The sequence below is a fragment of the Gigantopelta aegis genome, chromosome 1 (assembly GCF_016097555.1).
Source record: "Gigantopelta aegis isolate Gae_Host chromosome 1, Gae_host_genome, whole genome shotgun sequence".
NCBI lineage: Eukaryota > Metazoa > Mollusca > Gastropoda > Neomphalida > Peltospiridae > Gigantopelta > Gigantopelta aegis.
The window spans coordinates 39,345,076-39,366,832 of record NC_054699.1 but is presented as its reverse complement, the minus strand read 5'-3'; the positions used below and the strand labels follow the sequence as shown (position 1 = coordinate 39,366,832).

General features: G+C 41.2%; 2 protein-coding genes and 1 long non-coding RNA gene across 4 annotated transcripts; 1 reads left to right on the top strand and 2 right to left on the bottom strand.

Annotated features, from left to right (window-relative positions):
* Positions 1-2,467: 2,467 nt before the first annotated feature.
* LOC121374884 lies at positions 2,468-4,142 on the bottom strand. 2 transcript variants are annotated; one of them, XR_005958254.1, is made up of 3 exons: positions 3,395-4,142; positions 2,653-2,830; positions 2,468-2,606 (listed from the first exon to the last, which is right to left on the bottom strand). It is a non-coding gene; the product is annotated as an uncharacterized LOC121374884 (long non-coding RNA). The 2 variants fall into 2 exon arrangements; XR_005958249.1 differs by lacking the exon at positions 3,395-4,142 and adding an exon at positions 2,988-3,245.
* Positions 4,143-5,423: 1,281 nt separating this feature from the next.
* LOC121374877 (thialysine N-epsilon-acetyltransferase-like) lies at positions 5,424-18,302 on the bottom strand. Its single transcript, XM_041501995.1, has 5 exons — positions 18,093-18,302; positions 11,718-11,772; positions 10,458-10,517; positions 9,093-9,355; positions 5,424-5,890 (listed from the first exon to the last, which is right to left on the bottom strand). The coding sequence occupies exons 1-5, from the start codon at positions 18,156-18,158 to the stop codon at positions 5,705-5,707; spliced, it is 630 nt and encodes a 209-aa protein (XP_041357929.1). The 5' UTR covers positions 18,159-18,302; the 3' UTR covers positions 5,424-5,704.
* A 915-nt stretch (positions 18,303-19,217) lies between these two features.
* LOC121380148 lies at positions 19,218-20,966 on the top strand. The gene has a single exon (XM_041508977.1). It carries the CDS (start codon positions 19,218-19,220, stop codon positions 20,964-20,966), a length of 1,749 nt encoding a protein of 582 aa, XP_041364911.1.
* Positions 20,967-21,757: the final 791 nt, after the last annotated feature.

Genomic DNA, 21,757 nt, shown 5'->3' with positions numbered 1-21,757 from the left:
TCAGATTATACCAAAATTAAAATTAAAATACTCCCAATATTTACCGAATCACGCACGCGCGCTTTCCATTCAGTTGTGTATTTTGTTGTTGAACATCGAAATGCCCCGGCAAGGGAGAATTAAAACAAAACAACAACAACAACAAAACAAACAATCAAAACTAGAGCTTAGCTCGGCAGCAGCCAAATGTGTGAAGCTGTCCAACGTTTTTAGGTATGAGTGCTTCAACTAAACTTAGTTTTGCCATTTGATATAGTTATTAGCTGTGGACATGCAGAGCGCGAGTTTGGCCGTGACCGCGGGCTAGGACCAGAAGACATTCGAGCTACTGCCCGGTCAGTACAAATGCATGACAACCACACACATATCAAGGCATCCGTATCCAACATATTGCATAGGCTAGAGTCCAAGATCAAAAGATGAAATAATTTTTGTCTGAGAAACTTGATAGAAAGTAAGTTGCCTTCGTGCCCCATCTTTTAAAGGAAAGGCTTGCCTTGGTGTCCCTTCAACTTGCCTTAGTACCCCAATGTTTGTTATTAAACCGAAGGCAACATTTTCCGCCGCCCTCCGCCGTTATTCACAATGGGGCCGTTCCAATATTACGTAACGCTATTATGTAAAAAATTAGACAACCCCCCCCCCCCCACACACACACACACACTTATTACACCGCGGTGGATGACATACTCATGTGATATTTATCGTCTCTTCACATGTGAAAATACATCTTTTAAGAGGTCATAATCTCCGATCACGTGATTAGAGGAAGACGAAGAAGAAGGAAATGTTTTATTTAACGACACACTCAACACACCTTTTTACGGTTATATGGCGTCAGACATAAGGTTAAAGACAACACATATATGTGACATGGTTCTTTCGATTCATATTTTTAACTCGGAAAAATACTTGCTGTATATAATTAATGTTAGCAGCATAATTTAACAAAATATATATTTTAATAATTTAGTTTAGCCTTGAATATGTTTATAATATTGCTTGTGTAAACGTCATTGATAGACGTGTGGCGTAGGAATGCAAAGTTTCATTAATAAATAGCTAAATGAAGTAGCCACAACATGACGTCATTTTTGTTCACTGATATAAGGTGTAATAAATGAAATATTATACTCGTTCCCGTCTGAGACCGTTTATATTACAACTCGTGTGTTTTTAATCGTACATCACTCACTTTCGATCGTGATGTACGATTAAAAATAAACTCGTAATATAAACGGGAACTTGTTTAGTCGTCTCTATGTAACGCTCCGTAACGCTAGACCATACGCCCCCCAAATATTACGTACCGTTTGGACTCCCCCCCCCCCCCCATTCACAAACAAATCAGCGATGGGTGTAATGTAATTTTAACGTATTGTTTTGCAATTTGGGAAAGCGCAGATACGGATTGGTACTCGATTTATAATCCTTATTGTGTGTATACGTCTAGCTAAAACTAACTAGGCCTACGTTAAACACTGTCGCCATGACAGAGCGTTTATGAAAAAATATGTAATAATAAAAAACAGTTAAAAGAGTGCTGTTAAATACACCCACCCACCCCCTCTAACGCCACATAATGTTTGGACCTACATCCACCCACCCCCTTGAGCGTTACGTAATATTTGAATGGCCCCAGTATGCATTTTGATGGTGTGTGTCAAAATAGTATTAACTCGGGCGGAGGATGTACATGTGTATCGCACAAATAGTACATGTAATAATCTGAAAAAGAAAATGAAGGGGAAAACATAACACAAATGTTTTTTCACTAATTGTTTCTAGACGCACATGGGGATCATTATGAAGAGACAACTACAGCAGTTACTCTAATCCTACAGTTACGCTCATCATTGCAATTACCCGCATCCCTTTTGTCAGATACCCACATCCCATCTGAAGCTGACTAGAACGTTACCTACATCATCGCTTCAAAGTTACCTTCATCATTCCTAACTTTGTGATTTTATTATCAGCCGAATTACACAACTTATCCTAAGTGCGTGGATTCAAAATAAATTCATACTAAACCAACTGTCGATACGCTCTATTAAAATGTGAATGTACTGCTTAGAAATACGGAAATTCACATCGATTAATACTCATCATATGCGTCCTCAGCCATATTGGATGCGAGTAACTACAGTTACCCGCATGTGGTTATCCCCTGTGAACTTTGGGGCGGGACGTAGTCCAGTGGTAAAGCGCTGTCAATCTAGGATAGATCGATCGTCGTCGTTGAGCCCAACACAAATGTCGCAAGCCTTTGTGTCTAAAATAAGCATTTTTTCCTAAACGTGATGCTTTAGTTTGATTATTCTCGAATCCAGTCCTGACATTAAACTTACATGTTGTTAACGTAACCACTAGCAACGTTAAGCAAAGAAACCCGGCACCTCTATGCGAAATGAACCTGCGCTGTTCTTTCTTGTAGTGACGTAGAGAACAGCGTGTTCCCACATGACAAGTTGGCACTGGTTAACAACATGTAAATTTAATAACCTGTGCTGTTCTTTCTTGTAGTGATGTAGAGAACAGTGTGTTCCCACGTGATAAGTTGGCACTGGTTAACAACATGTAAATTTAAATGTAAATTTAATAACCTGTGAATTTAATAACCTGTAAATGGTTAAATGTAAATTTAATAACCTGTGCTGTTCTTTCTTGTAGTGACGTAGAGAACAGTGTGTTCCCACGTGATAAGTTGGCACTGGTTAACAACATGTAAATTTAATAACCTGTGCTGTTCTTTCTTGTAGTGACGTAGAGAACAGTGTGTTCCCACGTGATAAGTTGGCACTGGTTAACAACATGTAAATTTAATAACCTGTGCTGTTCTTTCTTGTAGTGAACGTGATAAGTTGGCACTGGTTAACAACATGTGTGTGCTGTTCTTTCTTGTAGTGACGTAGATAGTGACGTTGTTTAACCCACGTGATAAGTTTCTTTCTTGGCACTGGTTAACAACATGTAAATTTAATAACCTGTGCTGTTCTTTCTTGTAGTGACGTAGAGAACAGTGTGTTCCCACGTGATAAGTTGGCACTGGTTAACAACATGTAAATTTAATAACCTGTGCTGTTCTTTCTTGTAGTGATGTAGAGAACAGTGTGTTCCCACGTGACATGTTGGCACTGGTTAACAACATGTAAATTTAATAACCTGCGCTGTTCTATCTTGTAGTGACGTAGAGAACAGTGTGTTCCCACGTGACACGTTGGCACTGGTTAACAACATGTAAATTTAATAACCTGTGCTGTTCTTTCTTGTAGTGACGTAGAGAACAGTGTGTTCCCACGTGACAAGTTGGCACTGGTTAACAAAATTTAAAATGTAAACGTTAAGTTGGCACTGGTTAACAACATGTAAATTTAAATGTAAATTTAATAACCTGTGCTGTTCTTTCTTGTAGTGACGTAGAGAACAGTGTGTTCCCACGTGATAAGTTGGCACTGGTTAACAACATGTAAATTTAATAACCTGTGCTGTTCTTTCTTGTAGTGATGTAGAGAACAGTGTGTTCCCACGTGACATGTTGGCACTGGTTAACAACATGTAAATTTAATAACCTGCGCTGTTCTATCTTGTAGTGACGTAGAGAACAGTGTGTTCCCACGTGACACGTTGGCACTGGTTAACAACATGTAAATTTAATAACCTGCGCTGTTCTTTCTTGTAGTGACGTAGAGAACAGTGTGTTCCCACGTGACAAGTTGGCACTGGTTAACAACATGTAAATTTAATGTCACGACTTTTCCTGGACCGATGAGCTGGCCGAGGCCGGCACCTGCGCCCAGGACAGGCGTGCGCTACAACAGCTTGTTCTGAATGTGCACGTAAAACCCTGTGACCTGACCAGACCATGTCGTGATTGGTCTAAATCTGGTCTTGTGGCATCAGATTTAGAAGGGGAAAAAAAGGTGTATTTTAGACACAGTAGCTTGCGACCATTTGGTTGTCGACAACTGCCAAAGCATTACGTAAAGTTTCCTCTAGTCTTCCCCTACGTGAAACCTTGCATACAGTGGTAAAGCACTCGCCTGATGCGCGGTCGGTGTGGGATCAATCCCCGTCGGTGGTCCCATTGTGCTATTTCTCGTTCCCAGTCAGTGAACCACGACTGGTATATCAAAGGCCGTGATATGTGCTATCCTGTCTGTGGGATGGTGCATATAAAAGATCCCTGGTTGCTAATCAAAAAGAGTAGCCCATGGAGTGGCAACAGCGGGTTTCCTCCCTCAATATCTGTGTGGTCCTTAACCATATGTCCGACGCCATATAACCATAAATAAAATGTGTTGAGTGTCGTTAAATAAAACATTTCCTTGCTTCTTAAAAGAAAATGCCCGAATCTGTGTAACAACATAAATTCATATTAGCGTTCCTACAAAACAGTTATATAGGGTTGCAAACGAATCAATACGCATTTTTACAAGGATTACAACTAATTTTGAGGGTAGAATTATGTAAATATGTGTACATGAAGAAAAGGTCCCAGATTAGCACATTTTGCCCAAATATCTGTATAATGTTTGCCCTAATTTACTCCAGTACTAGGGGTCAGCGGGTCAAAGGCCGTGGTAAGTGCTTTCCTGTCTTTGGGAAAGTGCATATGAAAGGTCCCTTTCTGCATTAGGACAAATGTAGCGGGTTTCCTCTGATGACTACGTGTCAGAATTACCAAATGTTTGACATCCGAGTCAGAATTACCAAATGTTTGACATCCGAGTCAGAATTACCAAATGTTTGACATCCGAGTCAGAATTACCAAATGTTTGACATCCGATAGCCGATGATTACCTTATCAGTGCTCCAGTGGTGTCGTTAAACAAAACAAAATCTTCTCTTCTTTTTTTTTTGCCAGTAACACGGTTAACTTCCTGATGCTGTGGATGAGGGTTTTGGGAGGTAAAGTTTTGTTTTGTTTAACGACACCACTAGAGCACATTGATTTATTAATCATCGGCTATTGGATGTCAAACATTTGGTAATTAAAACATTATCTTAGAGAGGAAACCTGCTACATTTTTGTTCCATTAGCAGCAAGGGATCTTTTATATGCACCATCCCACAGGCAGGATAGCACATATCAGGGTATGCACTGGTATGATTTTTTTTTTGGACTTGCCAACCGAGCGAGTCACTTCAAGGCTTTGACTAGGTCATCGAAGTGCATGCAAGGTTAATCTGGCGGAGGCTTACTCCCTGTAGCCGTTTCGAGGAATTTTGCTCGGAATGAAATTAAGGTCAAAATACCGACTACCATCACGTATACTGTGATCTACTAGTATTTTCCTGCTTATGGAGACCAAGAAATACTTACTTTGAAACGATCTTCACTTTGAATTAAAGGGGAAAAGTCCGACTGTGTGGGGTGCTTGCACTTGCATTCGGGGTCAATCTTGATTAACTGTAAAATGTTTGAATTGCTTGACTTTTATTTTTTTTTAAGTAGTATACTTAAATTGCACTTTTTTTTCACATTGTCATATAAACAATAGCAATACCAAACAGGTGTGAGGACGACACACGCATTTTGAATTTGTTCGTTGTACATGCATGTATAAACCGAAGATGAAAAACGTTACTGTGACATGATCGGCAATTCAAATAAACATATTCGTATTAATTACTTGTGTATTCAACTGTCAAAGTGTATTGGGGTCAAAACAGATACCATTTACAAACGACTCGGCTAGGATCACTGGTCAGCCTCCTTTGACTCGGTAACAAGCCTCGATATGTCTTTATAGTCCATGAAGAAACTGTGTAGGTTGATTTTCGTTGTGGCGTTTGTTGCTCTGAGTTTCTTGTAGAATTCCACGGCTCCAGAGTTCCAGGAAAAGGCGTGCCAATTAACTTCCTGGCACCTCTTCGACAAAGCTATCTGGGAAAGTAGGAAAAACATCAAATAATGGAAAGGATTGGTCGTTTAACTTTAAAGGTAAGGCAGTTAGGACGAATGAAGGATTTTTCTAAGGAGGAAATATATCTATAGTATTTAGAACACATAAAAATAAAGTTTGTTTTGTTTAACGACACCACTAGAGCACATTGATTATTAATCATCGGCTGTTGGATGTCAAGCATTTGGTAATTTTGACATATAATATAAGAGAGGAAACCCGCTACATTTTTTCCATTAGTAGCAAGGGATCATTTATATGCATCATCCCACAGACAGGATAGCACATACCACGGCATTTGATGTACCAGTCGTGGTGCAATGGCTAGAATGAAGTAGCCCAAATGGGCCCATCGGCGGAGGTCGATCTCAAACCGACAGCGCATCAGACGAGCGCTGGAGTGGGTTCGGAGAGAGCCCCCCCCCCCCCCCCCCCCCACACACACCACACACCATAACCCGGTGAGGCATAGAAACGTTTTTTCACCTAGTTAATATTATGCTATTCATATAGGTGTTCAGAAAAACAAATGCAGAAGAAAGGTTCCGTTAGGTTCATACTACACCCCCTCCCCAGGTCCAAACCATGCTACGCCCCTGACTAAATCTAGTAATTGGCACAAAACAATTCCAGTGGCCCGGGGCGGGATCTAGTTCAGTCGGCAGAGCGCTTGCCTGAGGTTCCTTTGTCGCGGGATCGAACCTCCTCGGTGGACCCATTCTCTGGTAGCTCGAGTCACCTCCAGCACCCCCCCCCCCCCCCACGGTATTGTATGTTGTAGTATCACTCGAGCATTTTGCCACCTACTTCGAGTCACTTCCAGCCCTCCCCTTGTTGATGTGTTGTAGGGGAAGGCTAGAGGAGGCTCTGTGTAATACTTTGGCAATCGTCGACGACCAAATGGTCGCCAGCCACTGTGTCACAGAGCTTTAGTATCTGGTTGCTCGAGTCACTTCCAGCCCTCCCCTTGTTGATGTGTTGTAGGGGACGGCTAGAGAAGGCTCTGTGTAATACTTTGGCAATCGTCGACAACCAAATGGTCGCCAGCCACTGTGTCTAACATATACATTGTGTCCTAAATCTGATGTCACAGAGCTTTAGTTTGATTATTTTCGAGTCCAGTCATCACATTAAACTTAGGCCAAAAAATAAATAAAAAAAGTCTGTTTCCGATTGCATCCCCCCAAAAATTAGGGTAGGTAGGTAGGGTTGTTTTTTGTTTTTTGGGTTTTTTTTGTTGTTTTTTAAATTGAATACTATAATAATAATAATAATAATAATAATTATTATTATTATTATTATTATTAATCATCATTATCATTATTGTTATTGCTGTTGTCGTTGTTGTAGTAGTAGTACCGGCCTCGGTGGCGTCGTGGCAGGCCATCGGTCTACAGGCTGGTAGGTACTGGGTTCGGATCCCAGTCTAGGCATGGGATTTTTAATCCAGATACCGACTCCAAACCCTGAGTGAGTGCTCCGCAAGGCTCAATGGGTAGGTGTAAACCACTTGCACCGACCAGTGATCCATAACTGGTTCAACAAAGGCCATGGTTTGTGCTATCCTGCCTGTGGGAAGCGCAAATAAAAGATCCCTTGCTGCCTGTCGTAAAAAGAGTAGCCTATGTGGCGACAGCGGGTTTCCTCTAAACACAGTGTCAGAATGACCATATGTTTGACGTCCAATAGCCGATGATAAGATAAAAAATCAATGTGCTCTAGCGGCGTCGTTAAATAATACAAACTTTACAAACTTTACTTTGTAGTAGTAGTAGTAGTAGTAGTAGTATTGGTATGCACTGTTTGTGTATTTCCTTAAATTAATGGGACATTTGTATTAATTTCGTTGTTCTTAATTTAAATACTTTATGCAAACATTTGAGATGCATTAATAATAAGACCTGTTGATTTAAGTGAAGACGAGAATTAAGCTGAATTGATACGATTATATTTAATCGAAATAACCTGTACCAAGGCTATGTTCGTACATTCAGTTACTTCCGTGACCGACCAAGCTGTTCGGTGGTAGCTAATCAGGGGAAGGAACTCTATTTCAAAAGCTTTCCATAATTTCTCGATGTTTTTCGGAAGGGAATTACATGTGCAAAATGTATCATATAATAGTACCTGAACAATGTGCAAGGAAGGAAATACTCGTTTGGTGATGTTGTCCTCTTTTATTTTTACTTCTTTTTTTTTTTTTTTTTTTTTTTTTTTTTTATTATTATTATTATTTTTTTTTTTTTTTCAGTTTAAGAGAAAAAAAAATTAGGGTCGGGGGGGTGGGGGTGGGGTAAAACTAGGGACGGTCGGTCGACCGGAAACACACCTCTTTTTTTTTTTGGCCTTACATGTTGTTAACCAGTACCAACGCTACACGAAGAAACTCGACGCCCCTATGCGAAACGAACCTGCGCTGTACTTTCTTGTGACGTATTGCAAAGTGGGTGCCAACATGGCACGCCTTGGGCTTACTTGCAGGGGCCGTATCATACGATCATATGGTCACATGACGAACTCAACGCCTCCATTAGTAGCAAGAGATCTTTTATATGCACCATCTCACACCTAGGATAGCACATACCACGGCCTTTGATATACCAGTTGTGGTACACTGGCTGGAACGAGAAATAGCACAAATGGGCCCACCGACAAGGATTGATCCCGGACAGACCGCGCATCAAGCGAGTGTTTTACAACTGGGCTACGTGCATACATTACACCAATTTAATATGTAGCGGGTTTCCTCTGAAGACTATGAGTAAAACATTACCAAATATTTGACATCCAGTAGACGATGATTAATTGATCAATGTGCTCTAGTGGTGTCGTTAGACAAAATAAACTTTAGCTTTATCCTGTAACGGAGCTCAGTGGTAAAGCGCTCGCTTGATGCGCGGTCGGTCTGGGATCGATTCTCGTCGGTGGGCCCATTGGGCTATTTCTCGTTCCAGCCAGCGCACCAAGACTGGTATGTTAAAGGCTTGGTATGTGCTATCCTGTCTGTGGAATGGTGCATATAAAAGATCCCTAGCTACTAATGGAAAAATGTAGCGGTTTTCCTCTCTAACACTATGTCAAAATTACAAAACGTTTGACATCCAGTAGCCGATGATTACTTCAGCAGTGTGCTCCGGTGGTGTCGTTAAACAAAACAAGCGTTAGCTTTATCCTGCTACCTACCTTAGCCAGTTCAATAAACAAAGCCTTCCCGATGTCTTTCCGTCTATGTTCTTTCTCCACGTATATATCCTGTAGAAACAAAACTCGCCCGGGTCCGTAGGTTCCGAAACAAAACGAGTAGGTAGCGTAACCTAGCAGACGCGATCTTTGGTTCGCTGCTTTTTCCACCAAACTATCGGGCAACGTTGAATTGTCTGTCGAACAGTTCTGATTGGTCGATTCCTCTTCCGTGTTCTTCTTTGGCAACCCATCTGCTGGTTCAACTGTCAAAAACGGAAGGAAGGAAGGAAATGTTTTATTGACTAACGTACTCAACATATTTTAGTGACGGTTATATGGTAAAAGTAAAGTTTGTTTTGTTTAACGACGCCACTAGAGCAGATTGATTTTTTATCTTATCATCGACTATTGGACGTCAAACATATGGTCATTCTGACACTGTTTTTTAGAGGAAACCCGCTGTCGCCACATAAGCTACTCTTTTACGACAGCCAGAAAGGGATCTTTTATTTGTGCTTCCCACAGGCAGGATAGCACAAACCATGGCCTTTGTTGAACCAGTTATGGATCACTGGTCGGTGTAAGTGGTTTACACCTACCCATTGAGCCTTGCGGAGCACTCACTCAGGGTTTGGAGTCGGTATCTGGATTAACAATCCCATGCCTCGACTGGGATCCGAACCCAGTACCTACCAGCCTGTAGACCGATGGCCTAACCACGACGCTACTGAGGCCTATCCAGTTATATGGGGTCGGACATATGGTTAAGGACCACAGAGATATTGAGAGAGGAAACCCGGTGTCTGAACTTCATGGTTAAGGACCACAGAGATATTGAGAGAGGAAACCCGCTGTCTGAACTTCATGGGATACTTTTTTTCGATTACGGCAAGGGATATTTTAGATGCACCATCCCACAGACAGGATAGTACGTACCATAGTCTTTGTTAAACCCGATAGTTTAGATAGAAACCGAAAAAAAAGTAGCAGGTGTCAGTGTAGCCATACGTATACTCGAACGAATTGAGAAAAATATTTTGAAATTTGCAACAAAAAATAACCCCGAACTTAGAAACCATAGGGATAGCAACAAAAAGATGCAAAAATTCGGGCAAAATTAGCTGGCCTCATCACTTTTAACCATGTATTTCTATCGTTCTACCACACAATATTATTTGTAATCCATGTACAAATGCTTGACGATTCGTTTGTAAACCTATATAGCTGTTTGGCAGTATTGTCAATATGAATAAATGTTGTAATCCAGATTCGGGCACTTTTGTTTAATTTGGGCGAAAAGCCTGCCCCCCCCCCCCCCCCCCCCCCTACAAAAATGGGCGCCCGTACGTCTATGTACTCACGTACTTGTTTCGACAACAATTGCATGAAAGAATTTCTCATCTCCAAAGCCGCCTTGTTTAAGACCTGTGAGTTAATAAAGAAATTAAAAAAAACAATAAATAAATATTAATAAATATAATGTGCATAGTTTATGCAGGTGTTTTGTTTTGTGTTGTTTGTTTTTGTTCTGTGGTTTTGTTTTTCGTTGTTTTTTGCTTTGTTTTGTTTTGCTGGGGGGTTTTGGGATTGTTTGTTTGAGGTTGTTTTTTGTTTGTTGTTTTTTTGTTTTTGTTTTTTCTGGGAGGGTGTTGTTTGGTGTTGTTTTTTGGGGTTTTTTTTTGGGGGGGGGGTGTTTGTTTTTGAGGAGTTTTTATTATTTGGTTTTTGATGTGTGTGTGTGTGTGTGGGGGGGGGGGGGTTGTTTATTTGTTTAAATCAATTGCGATTTGGACGCATTTGACAAGCATATTATGTACCGAAATAATTCATCAATTGTATAATCTACAACCAGTTTCGACATCACATAATTAACCCCACGTATACAAATATATTAAGCATCCTCTAACATCTGTCCTTGTAAACATAATAATCAATTATACTTCCACTAGGTAGACCCACCTGTCTACACTAGCGTAGCCAGGGTTTTAAATGGGGGAGGGGATAACCCATATTGGGGGGGACCAACCCATATTGGAGGGACCAACCCATATTGGGGGAACCAACCCATATTGGGGGGACCAACCCATATTGAGGGGACCAACCCATATTGGGGGGCCAACCCACACTATGTATGTATGTATGATGTTATTAAATTTAATACAGTTTAAACAAAAATAAATATCTTATTGGGTGTGTGTGTGTGGGGGGGGGGGGGGGGAGCATGTCCCCCGTGCCCCTAGACCGAATATTTCTGTCTCTGTACAGGTTTGATATTACATGTTTTATATTTACGTGTATTTTATAATTACATCTTATGTTCAATGGCTTTTTAACATAAGCTATTTATAAATATAAACTAGACAGTAATTAAAAGATAGTTTGGTTTAACGACACCATAGGAAACCAGCTACATGTTTCCATTGGTAACAAGGGATCTTTTATTTTCACCATCCCACAGACAGGATAGCATATGCCACGGCCTTTGATATATCAGTCGTGGTGCACTGGTTGGAACGAATAAAGCTTTACAGAGACAAAAATATTTGGTATACCGTCCCCCCCCCCCCCCCCCCCCCCCCCCCCCGCCACGTCACTGCTTGTATATGGTGCTAAGAATAGTCTTACTTTCAACAGTCACATACTCCGAGGATCCTGGTAGCTTCTCGTCAATATTTAGTTCCTGCAAAACGAGTAAAGTACATGTAATACCCTGTGTATGACGATACACGGTGAGGATGGGACGGAAAATGGTTTATTTAACGACGTACTCAACACATTTTATTTACGGTTATATGGCGTTGGACATGGTGAAATACCACACAGATATTGAGAGAGGAAACCCGCTGTCGCCACTTGTCAAATTTAGATTTAAAACAAAATAAAATCGTATTGAAGTTAAATAAAAAAAATAAAAATATACTGCGTCCGCAGGGACGCACGTGTATGCAATATGGTGCATCCCATCCTTTATCGCTGCGTCAGGGACCCGGAACTCCGGGTCCGTGAGAACCCTGAGAGTCTTCATGGGCTGCTCTTTTCGATTAGCAGCAAGGGATCTTTTATATGCACCATCCCATAGACAGGATAGTACATGCCACGGCCTTTGTTACACCAGTTGTGGAGCACTGGCTGGAACGAGAAATAGCCCAATGGGGCCCACCGACGGGAATCGATCCTAGATCGATCGTGCATCAGGCGACCGCAGGACGGGACGGACTATACTCACTATAGCTCTCGAACCGTGTATTCGGGCTAATTTCTGGCAGCATCAATATTTAGTTATGCGTCAGTTTTTGTATCTGTGCGACATGCAGTTGATATGGGCATAGACTGAACTTGTTTTATTTGTATATCAGGAGGAGGTCAGGTCATAGGGTTTTACGTGCACATTCAAAGCTAGCCCGAGTACTCTGACTGTAAGAGAGCTAGACGGACATTTGGACATAAACACGCTCTCATTACAGTCAGAGACCAACCTATGTCTTTTTTTGGCAATTCCTGACTACCAAACGGTAGGCAACGAGTCCCGCTCTAATACCACAACAATCCTATGTTTGACGTCAAATACCTTTACATCAATCATTTTCGAGTTAAGTGATACAAAAAAATCCACATATTAATCACTAATACACTTACTACAGAAAGAAACCCGACAGCACCCACATTCAGCTACGCTTCGTGACACTCCGTCGCAACAATTGCAAAGCTCGGCGATCTATTTCGAGACTGGGCGATTCCGCCTTGTACAGCAGTTACAGGGGTCATGTCATAAGAGGAGGCAGTACGTAGCACATACTTTTGCCGTATCCTGTCGATAACACCCCAAATGTATCCTTCAAATTCAAAATGGAATCAATAATGTGTAATTGTTTTGGTTTAATGACGTAATGAAATCCAAATTCATCCAAAACGGCATTAGCCAACTCTTCCATGTTGTAACTTCGCTTGATATGAGACGGCCCCTGTAACTGCTGCACAAGGCGGAATCGCCCAGTGCGCGATCACGTGGTCTACGTCTCGAAATAGATCGCCGAGCTTTGCAATTGTTGCGACGGAGTGTCACGAAGCGTAGCTGAATGTGGGTGCTGTCGAGTTTCTTTCTGTAGTAAGTGTATTAGTGATTAATATGTGGATTTTTTTGTATCACTTAACTCGAAAATGATTGATGTAAAGGTATTTGACGTCAAACATAGGATTGTTGTGGTATTAGAGCGGGACTCGTTGCCTACCGTTTGGTAGTCAGGAATTGCCAAAAAAAGACATAGGTTGGTCTCTGACTGTAATGAGAGCGTGTTTATGTCCAAATGTCCGTCTAGCTCTCTTACAGTCAGAGTACTCGGGCTAATTCAAAGCAAGTGGTTGCAGCGCACGCCTGCCGTGGGCACAGGTGCCGGCCTTGGTCGGCTCGTCTGTCCAGGTCGGGAAAGAGGAGGTGGTATCCATATTATTATTATTATTATAAGGGAATACAAACCTGAACGAGAAAATCGTTATCCGTGATCAGGGCACAGCCCCTACTCTACACTGGAAAGGTGCTGCCGAATAATAAGACGGAAATAGACTTCTTTCTCATTCCACTGCGGGTTGCACTATACCAATTAATTTCCGGCTGGGTCGAAGTTCGAGGTGTACCGAACTTTTGATAGAGAAGTTAACACCACAAGTCCTGTGATTGGTTATAAATGTGAGTGTGTTGGTTGTAAAAAAAAAAAGTTTCATCTGGGCTAAAAATGTATGCAATTTTATTTGATGTAGTACCACCGTGTCAAGTAGCCTTGTGCTTGGAACATGTATGGGGTACCTGTAAAAAAAAGTACTCAAATTTTGTGCGAAACTAGGGGTGTTGCAGAAACATCTGGTTATACCGAAAATGAGCCATGAAAGGTACCATTTTCTGCAGTTAATACTTTGAGGTAGGGGTTGTAGTACTGATATTTATGGGTCACAGTTTGGTTGATATATTGCATATAGTGTTTTTAAACACAAACGTTAACATGGTCGCCTATGGGATTTGAATTGGTATAGTCCAACCTGCGCATGTGCCCGTTGCGGAATTACTCGAGGACGCAAACCGCGAGATCTCGCCAAAATAGACCTAACTGCAAATTGGGGGACAAAAGCAATGGGAGGTCACGACCATTGTTCAATTATTAACTGTTCCAATCGCATATGTCCGGGAAATTCGTTATCCTTCCATCGATATCCAGCCAATGAATATCGGAAACGTTTGTGGGTAATCGTTTCACGTAGAAAACGAGTTTAATGTTACTGCAAGTACGAGGGTTTGTTCGGCACATGTTGTAGGAGGGAAGCCAGTGAACGCATAAGGGACTAACACCGTACCGGTTCTGTACAGGTCGTTCCTACACAGGGCGGTCTAGTATACTTAGATATGGTGAAAAATACATTAACAGTAAAGAAAATAAATATATTTTGTATAATACTCAATGCGTTCCTGTTGACACTGTATAAAAACGTGTGTATGGGTAAACAGAACGGCACCTACCTTGACCCCCCTCCCTCAAATCCCCTTTTTTAAATTCCCACTTTATGGATATACATGTAACAGCATAAAATATCTTCTTTTTTTACTTTTCCCACTTTTCCCAATTAGATAGACACAAAACACATTCTGATATATATATATATATATATATATATATATACTCTTCAAAAAAAGAAACGCAAAAGGGTACAAATGGGTTATAACTCCGATTTTATGTTTCCTACCGGTTCATGCTTTGTGAATATAAGGTCATTGCATGTCCCAAACACATTCCCACGGTTACATTCGATAAAACGCAGCTACTGTACAATAAAGTTCCAAAATGTGAATATTCGCAAAAACGCAGCCACGTGCAAACCATGTCACCATGCACGTGCAACATGAACACCAACAGTATAAAAGTGCAGGGTGTTCGCTTGCCTGGCCTCTGTATCTGGCCGACAGTTGACAATCCAGGACATGCCACGTCTCAGTGAACCGCAGAGAAACAATGCCATCGGCCGACTAGACGCAGGCGAATCCAGAACGGCCGTTGCCAGGGCATTCCATGTGTCCCCAAGCACCATCTCCAGACTGTGGGACCGTTACCAGCAACATGGATCAACACGTGACCTCCCTAGATCCGGTCGACCACGGGTCACTACCCCCGGGCAGGACCGCTACATCCGGGTACGCCACCTTCGGGAACGATTGACTACTGCCACCTCCACAGCCGCAGCAATACCAGGTTTGCGCAGGATATCCGACCAGACCGTACGGAACCGCCTACGTGAGGTAGGAATTCGTGCCAGACGTCCAGTTCGAGGTGTCATCTTAACACCACAACACCGTCGACTCCGACTGCAGTGGTGCCAGATTCATCGACAATGGGCTCAACTGCGATGGAGACAGGTGTGGTTCAGTGACGAGTCCCGATTTCTGCTCCGACGTCATGATGGAAGATGTCGCGTGTATAGGCGTCGTGGTGAACGTTATGCGGCAAACTGCGTGCAGGAAGTGGACAGATTCGGCGGGGGTAGTCTCATGGTGTGGGCAGCCATCTCACACACTGGCAGAACTGACCTGGTCCACGTGCAGGGCAACCTGAATGCACAGGGCTACATTGACCAGATCCTCCGGCCACACATCGTTCCAGTTATGGCCAACGCCAACGCAGTGTTCCAACATGACAACGCCAGGCCTCACACAGCACGTCTCACAACGGCTTTCCTACAGAACAACAACATTAATGTCCTTCCTTGGCCATCGATATCACCGGATTTGAACCCAATTGAGCATCTATGGGACGAGTTGGACCGACGCCTCCGACAGCGACAACCACAGCCCCAGACCCTGCCCGAGCTGGCAGCAGCCTTGCAGGCCGAGTGGGCCACCATCCCCCGGGACGTCATCCGTACTCTGGTTGCTTCAATGGGCAGGCGGTGCCAGGCAGTTGTCAACACACGCGGAGGCCACACCCGGTATTGACTCCAGATGACCGTGACCTTGGTGGTGTGTCCTATCACTTACTCACAATGGACTAGAGTGAATTGTGAACAATCCTGCAACATTTGGTAATTATCGGACTCACCATTCAATAATTAAATCAATTCTCCAAATGTTACTACAATGTGGTTTTGCGTTTCTTCTTTTGAAGAGTATATATATATATATATATATATATATATATATATACAGTCAACACACACACACATATATATATATATATATATATATATATATACAGTCAAACCGGTCTTAAGCGGCCACACAAGGGAGTAAATAAACGTGACCGCTTAAGACAGGTGACCGCTGAGTACAGGTTGCCACATATATAGTCGCATCGCATGACTGGCCTCAGATTACAGTTAACATTTGGCTTGTAATACATATGGCAGAATAATCCATAATGCATATTCAGTGGTCATTACTACAAACATCCTTCCAATCAAGAAATACTACACTGAGGTATCCCAGACACTGGCACATGACTACACTTGTTAACAGTTATCACTGGAAACTGAAAAATATGGTGCAAGTACCTCTTGGTAGGATTTATATCAGCATTTTGTGACAATCTTCATTTTCAAAGTTGTCGTCAACAAAAAAAATATTATGGTGTATACCTAAGTAATATCTGTAGGGCATATTCATATTAATATGCATTTATATGGACTGTTTTGCCTTTTACAAAGTGGCTACATGTCTAATACAGTAAATGAAGTAGATTAAGTAAATACAGCAGGTCAAAATTGAATATGAGGCCTATCATGTCTAATTTTCCCTGAAATTAGTGTGTAAACATTTGTTGCAAATGGCCCCAATTTTGTGACTTTCACCATCCCTCTGACACATTTCTAATAATGTATCATGAATTCAGTCACCATATCTTTACTAAGCCTCCACTTATCATATCTAAAATGCAAAATTTTACAGTTTTAGATTTTTTTGTTTTTCAAAAATTTAAATTTAAGTTTAATATTCATTAAAAATGAAGTAAAATCTAATGATTGATTTTTTTTCCTTTAAATATTTCAAAATCTTTCCAAGACAACACTGTGCAGATAGAACATATGTAGAAGAAAAAATAGCTGCTCATTGTATGAAGAAATTCCAAAATTTGATAAAGTTATTACATTTTGAAGTTGGTGTCCCTCAAGTTTCCATTGCTAAAATTGGCCATGGCAAGGCACCGTGGTAGGTGTTTTAACACAGCCTCTGTATACTCTCGGTTTAAAGGTGACATACCGATACTTACTGAGCATTGCTTTAATATGTATATCATTGGAATGCATTAGTGTGGGCCAGTTTTTAGGGGAAAAAATGGACTGATAGGCCTCAGATTACAGTTATCTTCCCATTTGGTTGTCCAAAATCCGGAAGTTTCACTGCGCAAGTAGTCTGCTGTTTGACTGTGATTATTTCATGGCAGACAGCTATGAAGTGGCAACTGTTTGACTGAAGTGACAGGGGATAGCATGTAGTTTGTAAACATGTGTAACTTGTTGACATTGAAGACTTGTTTGTGGTAATTCCGGCCCATGCAAAAGTAGTGCTTTTTGTGTAAAATGGGTGTACTCCGGCCTGGTTTAGAGGGTGTGTCTGTTTAAACCAATATGCTGGGAGAAAGAGCTGGACAACAGGGGTTGTCCTTTTTAGGGTATGTGTCCCCCATGCAGGCAAAGGTACATACAAAACTTCACGGGCCTGCTGATATTAATAAAAATGTTATAGCCACTAAGGCTATATAGAAACATATAGCGAAATTAATTGTGGTCTGAGGCCGACTATTTCGTCAAGGGACGTTACTCTTTGCACGCATGCGCAATAGGATTGTGAAAGTAGCGAAGAAAAATACTACTTTCAATGGAATACTCTCAGCTTTCTTTGTTAATATTATCTTTCCGGGACTATAAATAAACTAGCGTTCACCACAGTTCAACACGTGGAAAATATCCCTGTTTTAAAGACGAACTCGGTCCGAAGTCCACACTGGGATTAATACGAAATCTTACCTCGCTCATGCGGAAAATCTCCTCGCAGTCTTCAACTGCAGCTGGCCTGATTTTAAAAGTTGCCATTTTCAACTCTGCCAGATAGGGTAGATTGGTGATATTCCGACCCTACGTGTAAACCCGACCCCTTCGGATTTTCGTTAATTAAATAGTGTTTCGGCAACCGTTCTTTCAGACCAACGGATGTATTCCTTTCATAACAAAGGTACCTTCAACCTCCCAATGAAAAGCACCGTTACAAACCATCTTTAGTCTTTACTATTCATGCGTACTTGCTCGATCTTTTCTTCCGGCTGTCTGCTAGCATTCAAGCAACTTTTAGAAGACTGAGCAACGTTGGAAAAATCCACATCGGAGGTATACAATCCGACAATAAAATTTATTATGAAATTCTTTATGCAATAAAATCACTTAACATAATGTAAATATGTGCTTATTTTTCAAGAAAAAATGCATTAACAACAAGTTACATTTAAATTTCAAAAGGGGTCGGATTTATCCTGCTCTTTTTTTTTAGGAGGCTTAAATGCGACCCCATATCAATTATCTTTGCAAAAACCTGGAGGTCAGTTATAGTTAATAATATATCTACAACATTGAGGAATTTCAAGTAAATAAACAAAAGAAGAGCTTATAGAATGTCTATAAAATACATACATTTAAAAATAAAAACAAAACACAAAAAAACAACAACGAAAAAACGATCCCTAAGTCCATTAAACAAAAAGTGAAAGTTTGTTTTGTTTAACGACACCACTAGAGTACATTGATTAATTAATAATCTGCTAATGGCGGTAAAACATTTGCTAAGCTTAATTCTGACGCGTAGTCATCAGAGGAAACCTACATTATTCCATTAGCTGCAAGAGCTCTTTTACATGCACGTTCACACAGACAGGACAGCACATACCACGGTCTTTGATATACCAGTCGTGATGCACTGGATGGAACAAAACAAAGCAAAAGTCAATCAGTAGGACAGGTCCATGGATGTGATTTGATCCTGAGACTCAAACACCTCAGGCAAGCATATTAACATATTAAACAACAACAACAATAACAACAACAACAAAATTAAAGATTGTATCAGTAGGCCTAATTTCGGTTAATTTAATTTAATAGGATATGGTACCAAATAAAACTATGCGATACGATCGAAAGAATTTGGATGATGCAGTGACCGCGGTGCGAAACCGGTTGATGGGATATAAAAAAGCAAGCAAAGTGTTTGGAGTCCCTAAAACAACTATCATCGACCACGTTTGCGGCCGATATACAAGTGGTTCGAGGCCTGGAAGACCGCCTGTTCTGCCACCAAAGATTGAAGAAGCTCTGGTAAAGAAGGTCATAGAAGCTGCCAACAAAGGTTTCGGCATCAGCAAAAAACAACTGCGCCTTTGTACATCTTTGAAAATTAAGACCCCTTTTAAAAATGGTTGCCCCGGGGATGATTGGTGGCAGGGCTTAAAAATGCGCCACCCAGAGCTTGTACTTAGAAAGCCCGAGAAGTTGACAACTTCTCGTGCTAGAATGCTTAACCGCCCTGTCGTTCAAAAATATTTTGATGAGCTAAATACTGTCATGAATACTCTTGACATTACAAAAAAGCCCCATCTCATTTGGAATTTAGATGAGACTGGAAAACAGTTCGAGCACACCCCAGTACACATATGTTCAGCAAAAGGGAAACGTAATGTAACGAGCAGGGTTTCAAACTCTAGGGAGAATATTACTGTGTTAGCATGCGTAAATGCATGTGGTCAGGCAATGCCTCCCATGTGTGTTTGCAAGGGAAAAACCGAAAAATCACTCTGTCCTTTTGCCACTCTTGACGCTCCAGAGGGGACTTATCAAGAGAGGGCGTGGATGTGTGATGTCATTGGGGAGGAATGGTTCCGGGAAGTATTTCTCAAGCACTGTGGCCCTGAGCGGCCACAGCTCTTGATCCTTGACTCCCATAGTTCCCATGAGGTAATTGGCTTGCTTAAAAATGCAGCAGAAGAGAACATTTCAATATTGGCTTTGCCACCCCACACCACACATGCATTGCAGCCACTTGATAAGGCAGTTTTTGGCCCTTTTTCTAAGGCATATAACAGAACCTGCACGGAGTTCCTTTCCGAACATCCGTCGCATTTTATTAATAAAGCAACTTGGCCACGTATTTTCCGGAAAGCATGGGATGACGGTATTACTTGTGAAAACATCACAGCAGGCTTTCGCTCCACCGGTATTTATCCACTTAACCCAAAGGCCGTCTCAGAATCCCTTTTTGCACCATCTTTGGCATTTGATAAACCTCTTCCACAACCACAAACATCCAAATCAAACCACACATTGTCTAGTCCTACAGGCCCGTCTATTGATTCATTTGACAAAGAATTAGTCAATGACACTGCCAATATCAAAGAATCAACATCTTCAGACTCCGCAATGTCAGACACATCTAGATCCGAAAGTTCACCAACTCTAAACTCCATCAACTCGGAGCCTGAAGATGCTGACCTCTCTGCACTGGCGATGTCTGTTCTTATGGGGAATGATGATCAATTAGCATTGTCGCCTGCAGTTTTGTCTTCAGAACTGCCAGCTACTTGTGTACCATCTTCTGCTGGGTCTTTGTTAGAAAACCTATCAATGGGAGGCTCCACTTTAGATCATGTTACTTGGAACTTGGAGTTAGACAATATATTTTCACTGCCAAAGGTAGCTGCAGACATGTCTGCTAAGTCAAAGCGTTCATTAACAGGACACAGAATTCTTACCAGTGAACAGGTTCTAGCACAAAAAAGGGCAGCAATAGAGGACAAAACAAGAAAATTACAACAAAAAGCGGAACGCAAAAGGAAAGTTGAATTAAAAAAAATCAAATGAACACCAAAATTGTCTGTAGCTATTTATGCTTTTAAACGAAAGTGGCATATGTCACAGAAACTTTATCCATTTCACTCTTGACCGTTTTCTTGTTTAATGAAAGGTATGTCTTTCATCTTTGATTATGTTTTCTCTTGTTTTACAGAATTGATCATCATGAAAAATGTTATAATAAGACCTGTGTATGCAGTTGGCATGAGCCACTATGGTCAGAGGGAACTGCGGGTAGGATGTATTTATCAAGCTAGAAGAGATGCAATGAATGTGTATGATTCCAACGCTGTTGCAATGTTTGATGGTGAACGCAAAGTTGCATACTTTAACAGGAACTCTGCTCGGTTAATTTCTAAATTCATGGACGAACATACTTCTTCAAGGGGTATATTTTACTTGAAAGCTTCGGTGCCGGCTGAATTTATAAATAGACGAAAGGGCTTCAGACAGAGGTGTTCCTTTGGTTTTAAATGTCGTGACGACAAAGTTGCTATTGTGCAAAATCTTTTTAACTTGGCTTCCTGTGGTCAGTCTCTGACCATTGTCAACGGACGTTAAAAACACACACTGCCCATACATGATGATAGATATATATTGTTAATGCATGTTGACTGTTAAAAATACCAAAGTTTAATTAGTTTTCTATGTTTAATGATGTTCAGCTATTTCAATAGTGATGTAGATTATAACAGTAATATGTGATATGTGATATGTTTTGACTTGAAGATATTTTCACACTGTAATACACATTCGCTGTCCATTTCATTGCATATTAATTTTTGTTCACAGTGAAACAA

Coding starts and splice junctions, on each gene's coding strand:
- LOC121374877 (XM_041501995.1), bottom strand. CDS start 18,158: ATGGCAACTTTTAAAATCAGGCCAGCTGCAGTTGAAGACTGCGAGGAG. Junction 9,356..10,457: donor TGCAATTGTTGTCGAAACAA/GTACGTGAGTAC, acceptor CGTTTTTGACAG/TTGAACCAGCAGATGGGTTG. Junction 5,891..9,092: donor TGTTTATTGAACTGGCTAAG/GTAGGTAGCAGG, acceptor CTACTTTCCCAG/ATAGCTTTGTCGAAGAGGTG.
- LOC121380148 (XM_041508977.1), top strand. CDS start 19,218: ATGGTACCAAATAAAACTATGCGATACGATCGAAAGAATTTGGATGAT.